At 47.5% G+C, this 6,000-nt stretch overlaps 1 protein-coding gene across 1 annotated transcript in view; it reads left to right on the plus strand.

Annotated features, from left to right (window-relative positions):
• DCAF8 (DDB1 and CUL4 associated factor 8) overlaps positions 1–6,000 on the plus strand; it is a 69,260-nt gene that overhangs the window by 38,194 nt on the left and 25,066 nt on the right. The window contains 1 exon segment of the mRNA XM_077464094.1: positions 5,126–5,233. Within this exon segment, the coding sequence (XP_077320220.1) occupies positions 5,126–5,233 (108 nt within the window).

Genomic DNA, 6,000 nt, shown 5'->3' on the forward strand with positions numbered 1-6,000 from the left:
TGATGTGTAGCTTTTAGGCTGGGTTCACACCGCTGCGGGGGGAGATCCGGATGTGATTCGCACCGCAAATCACATCCGATCTCCGTAGCGATGCGAGTTCAGCCATACAGATAGTATGGCTGAATTCGCATCGCTCCCGCAGCAAACTCGCACGGGACCCTTTTTTTGGTCCGCAACAGAATGTGAACACCCATGCGATCCGATTCCTGTGCGAGTCGGCAGATCGCACTGCGATATGCGGACGGATCTGGGGGTGTCATTAACATATCATTGACACTCCCAGCCGTCCGCATAGGGCAGTGTGAACTGCCGGCGGGAGTAATGCGATGCGGGAAAACGCCGCGGATTCGCGGCGTTCCCGCATCGCAGCGGTGTGAACCCGGCCTTAAGGATCTTCTGGTGGACCTTACTGTGTCAAGCAGCTCCTATTTAAGTGATGCCTTGATTGTGAACAGGTGTGGCAATAATCAGGCCTGGGTGTGGCTAGAGAAATTGAACTCAGGTGTGGACAACCACAGTTATAGTATGTTTTAACAAGGGGGGCAATCACTTTTTCACACAGGGCCATGATGGTTTGGATTTTTTTTCACCTTTAATAATAAACACCTTCATTTACAAATTGCATTTTGTGTTTACTTTGTTGTCCTTGACTATTGTTTAAATTGGTTTGATGTTCCGAAACACTTAAGGGTGACAAACATGCAAAGGAACAGGAAATGAGGAAGGGGGCAAACACTTTTTCACACCACTGTGTATATATATATATATATATATATATATATATATATATATATATTCGTTCTCGTTCTCTCTCTCTCTCGTTCTCTCGTTCTCTCTCTCTCGTTCTCTCTCTCTCGTTTCTCTCTCTCTCTCTCGTTCTCTCTCTCTCGTTTTCTCTCTCGTTTTCTCTCTCTCTCTCTCGTTTTCTCTCTCGTTTTCTCTCTCTCTCTCTCGTTCTCTCTTCTCTCGTTTTCTCTCTCGTTTTCTCTCTCTCCTCTCTCTCGCTCTCTCTTCTCTCTCGCTCTCTCTCTCTTCTCTCTCTCTCTCTCTCTCGCTCTCTCTCTCTCGTTCTCTCTCTCTCGCTCTCTCTCGCTCTCTCTCGTTCTCTCTCGTTCTCTTCTCGTTCTCTCTCTCTCTCTCGTTCTCGTTCTCTCTCGTTCTCTCTCGTTCTCGTTCTCTCTCGTTCTCTCTCGTTCTTCTCGTTCTCGTTCCTCTCTCGTTCTCGTTCTCTCTCTCGTTCTCGTTCTCTCTCTCGTTCTCGTTCTCTCTCTCGTTCTCGTTCTCTCTCGTTCTCTCTCGTTCTCGTTCTCTCTCGTTCTCGTTCTCTCTCTCTCGTTTTCTCTCTCGTTTTCTCTCTCGTTTTCTCTCTCGTTTTCTCTCTCGTTTCTCTCTCGTTTTCTCTCTCGTTTTCTCTCTCGTTTTCTCTCGTTCTTCTCTCTCGTTTCTCTCTCTCTCTCTCTCGTTTTCTCTCTCTCTCTCTCTCTCGTTTTCTCTCTCTCTCTCTCGTTTCTCTCTCTCTCTCTCTCTCTCTCTCTCTCTCTCTCTCTCTCTCTCGTTCTCTCTCTCTCGTTCTCTCTCTCTCGTTTCTCTCTCTCTCGTTTTCTCTCTCTCGTTTTCTCTCTCTCGTTTTCTCTCTCTCGTTTTCTCTCTCTCGTTTTCTCTCTCTCGTTTCTCTCTCTCGTTTTCTCTCTCTCGTTTTCTCTCTCTCGTTTTCTCTCTCTCGTTTTTCTCTCTCTCGTTTTCTCTCTCTGTTTTCTCTCTCTCGTTTTCTCTCTCTCGTTTTCTCTCTCTCGTTTTCTCTCTCTCGTTTTCTCTCTCTCGTTTTCTCTCTCTCGTTTTCTCTCTCTCGTTTTCTCTCTCTCGTTTTCTCTCTCTCGTTTCTCTCTCTCGTTTTCTCTCTCTCGTTCTCTCTCTCTCGTTCTCTCTCTCTCTCTCGTTCTCTCTCTCTCTCTCTCTCTCGTTCTCTCTCTCTCGTTCTCTCTCTCTCGTTCTCTCTCTCTCGTTCTCTCTCTCTCGTTCTCTCTCTCTCGTTCTCTCTCTCTCGTTCTCTCTCTCTCGTCTCTCTCTCTCGTCTCTCTCTCTCGTTCTCTCTCTCTCGTTCTCTCTCTCTCGTTCTCTCTCTCTCGTTCTCTCTCTCTCGTTCTCTCTCTCTCCGTTCTCTCTCTCTCGCTCTCTCTCGTGCTCTCGCTCTCTCTCTCGCTCTCTCTCGTTCTCTCGCTCTCTCTCGTTCTCTCGTTCTCTCTCGTTCTCTCTCGCTCTCTCTCGTTCTCTCTCGCTCTCTCTCGTTCTCTCTCTCGTCCTCTCTCGCGTCCTCTCTCGCGTCCTCTCTCGCGTCCTCTCTCGCGTCCTCTCTCGCGTCCTCTCGCTCGCCCTCTCGCTCGCTCGCGCTCACTCGCGCTCTCTCTCTCTATAAAATATAAAAATATATATATATATATTTTTATACACACACACACACTCGTTCCTGTTCAAATCACATGTGATTCTTTGCAGTGCGATCTTCACCAATTTTTTTTTCTTTTGGATTTAACGTAAAATCGCACCACAATGTATCGGTACTCAGTATCGGCGAGTACCGATGCTTTCGGTCAAGTACTCGCCGATACCGAGTACCAATACTTTGCTGTGCAATTTTGCAAAAAAATGCAAAAAATATTAAAAATAAAAAAACGCTATTTATGTAACCCTATTCGTAAGTATAATCGCTTCCTAGATGCATTTTATCTGCAGCAGATTTGACGTGATCCCTTATTAAATGTGTGATTTGTAACTTTGTAAACGTTCGCTTCTTGCGCCATATTGCACGCAGCAGCTGTGATGAGTTTTTCGTGTGATTTTTTTTTTTTTTTTTTGGCGCACGGTACAAATAGAGCGGTGAGTAATCCGCGTAGCGCTTGCCATGTTGGCCTGGCCCTCGTCTCGCTACTTCAGCGTACAATCTGTGGCATGGAAGACGCAATCGCTGTACCCGGGTGCCTGGAGAAAACAGGTGGCTCCCTGTTTTTGCTGTGAAAACACTGGATGGAATTGATCTCTGCTTAATTCACGCTGAATGACAATTACCGAGCAGATCACCTCGCCTGCTGCGTGTTTTTGTCGAAGGCGTGATGTGTTCTCGGTTGCTGAGAGCAAGCTTGGATTTTTAACCCTGTGTGCAGAACAGTAAGGGGGGGTAGGGGGTGACTTTTGAGTACCAAACCCCTTCCTGAGTGCCATATGAGCCCTTGACATTTTTTCCTACTATCTGGGGGTCCATAATTGAGTAGACCTAGACAAGGGTGGGACTAGTCGTTTCACAACAGCTGGAGGACCTCCAGTTTGAGACCCCCTCTCCTAAGCTGCTTTGTCGGGTTCCTTCCACCTGATGAAGCTGCTTTGTCGGGTTCCTTCCACCTGATGAAGCTGCTTTGTCGGGTTTCTGCCCCTGATGATGCTGCTGTATCGGGTTTCTGCCCCTGATGATGCTGCTGTATCGGGTTTCTGCCCCTGATGATGCTGCTGTATCGGGTTTCTGCCCCTGATGATGCTGCTGTATCGGGTTTCTGCCCCTGATGATGCTGCTGCTGTATCGGGTTTCTGCCCCTGATGATGCTGCTGCTGTATCGGGTTTCTGCCCCTGATGATGCTGCTGCTGTATCGGGTTTCTGCCCCTGATGATGCTGCTGCTGTATCGGGTTTCTGCCCCTGATTATGCTGCTGCTGTATCGGGTTTCTGCCCCTGATGATGCTGCTGCTGTATCGGGTTTCTGCCCCTGATGATGCTGCTGCTGTATCGGGTTTCTGCCCCTGATGATGCTGCTGCTGTATCGGGTTTTCTGCCCCTGATGATGCTGCTGCTGTATCGGGTTTCTGCCCCTGATGATGCTGCTGCTGTATCGGGTTTCTGCCCCTGATGATGCTGCTGCTGTATCGGGTTTCTGCCCCTGATGATGCTGCTGCTGTATCGGGTTTCTGCCCCTGATGATGCTGCTGCTGTATCGGGTTTCTGCCCCTGATGATGCTGCTGCTGTATCGGGTTTCTGCCCCTGATGATGCTGCTGCTGTATCGGGTTTCTGCCCCTGATGATGCTGCTGCTGTATCGGGTTTCTGCCCCTGATGATGATGCTGCTGTATCGGGTTTCTGCCCCTGATGATGATGCTGCTGTATCGGGTTTCTGCCCTGATGATGATGCTGCTGTATCGGGTTTCTGCCCCTGATGATGATGCTGCTGTATCGGGTTTCTGCCCCTGATGATGATGCTGCTGTATCGGGTTTCTGCCCCTGATGATGCTGCTGTATCGGGTTTCTGCCCCTGATGATGCTGCTGTATCGGGTTCTGCCCCTGATGAAGGCTGCTTGAGCATTTATTTCTTTATACGTCTTGTTCATTATATATCTTAAATCTCTACGCATTTCACTGCACTGTCCAAGCAACTTCATCAGGTTCCTGCCCTGATATGACCACCCGATGAAACTGCTTGGACTGTATTTCTTTATGCAATCTTGTTTCATTCAGTTTACATCTTTTAACCCTGGCAATGTAGATACAGCCGCACTGCAAGGGTTAAAAAAAGAAGCTATTGCCTGGAGTTGGGCTTTATTGGATTTCTGAAGGCCGACTGAAAAATCTGTACATATTTCCCTGCCCAAGCAGCTTCATCAGGTTACTTTTCCTGAGGAAGCTGCTTCAGCTTTTTTTTTTATATATAATTATACACATCTTGTTTCATTCATTCATTATACATCTCCTAACCCTTGCAATGTGGGCACGGCCCCTCTGCAAGGGTTAAATTGTCTGGAGATGGGGAGGAAAATGTTTCTTTTTTTCCCTTAGAAAAAAAACGAACAATGAACCCTTGTAACATGTGCACTGCCCCACTGCAAGGTTTAAAAAAAAAAATTTGCTTGGAGAAGACCCACCCAAAATACTCTACGTATTTCGCTGTTCAAGCAGCTTCATCAGGTTTGTGCTCCCTGATGAAGCTGCTCGAGCATTTATTTCTTTATAGGTCTTGCTGGTGCAGTGCTTTTTTTTTTATTTATTTTTTTATTTTTACTTTTGTGGATACCCTATTGTGTAAGTCTTGCACTGGTTTTTGAGATTTACAAATCATTGCATTCTGTGTTTATTTTTTTTTCTGCAGAACTTCTTGCTAGCTACAATGACGAAGACATCTATTTGTTCAATTCCTCTCACAGTGACGAGGCGCAGTATGTAAAGCGATACAAAGGACATCGAAATAATGCTACAGGTAGGGGTGTTGGTCAGAGAGGGGGGTCATCTCTGTTGTTTATGTTCCGTTGCATCACAGTAATACAACAGGTGAAAGTTGCTCCTTGACGAGGCTTTCCATGTTTGCAATGTACAAAGAAAAGTGAAAAGGATGAGCGCCCCACAAGGTTATAAGTCAGTTTTTAAAGGTTTATTAATCTTGATAAAAAGATCTGACATTAAAGCCCAACACGTTTTGAGGGCTCAACCCCTCCTCCACCTTCCTCCTCCCCTCCTTCTCCCTCCTCTCTCCCTCCCCTCCTCCTTTCATCCTCATCCTCCCCTCCTCCTTTCATCCTCTCACTCCCCTCCTCCCTTTCATCCTCCCCTCCTCCTTTCAATCCTCTCATCCTCCCCTCCTCCTTTCATCTTCTCTCCTCCCCTCCTCCTTTCATCCTCTCATCCTCCCCTCCTCCTTTTCATCCTCCCCTCCTCCTTTTCATCCTCCCTCCTCCTTTTCATCCTCCCCTCCTCCTTTTCATCCTCTCATCCTCCCCTCCTCCTTTCATCCTCTCATCCTCCCCTCCTCCTTTCATCCTCTCATCCTCCCCTCCTCCTTTTCATCCTCTCATCCTCCCCTCCTCCTTTTCATCCTCTCATCCTCCCCTCTCCTTTTCATCCTCTCATCCTCCCCTCCTCCTTTTCATCCTCTCATCCTCCCCTCCTCCTTTTCATCCTCTCATCCTCCCCTCCTCCTTTTCATCCTCTCATCCTCCCCTCTCCTTTCATCCTCTCATCCTCCCCTCC

Source organism: Lithobates pipiens, unplaced genomic scaffold, assembly GCF_037356315.1.
Source record: "Lithobates pipiens isolate NorthernLeopardFrog02 unplaced genomic scaffold, aLitPip1_a1.2 Scaffold_30, whole genome shotgun sequence".
Lineage (NCBI taxonomy): Eukaryota > Metazoa > Chordata > Amphibia > Anura > Ranidae > Lithobates > Lithobates pipiens.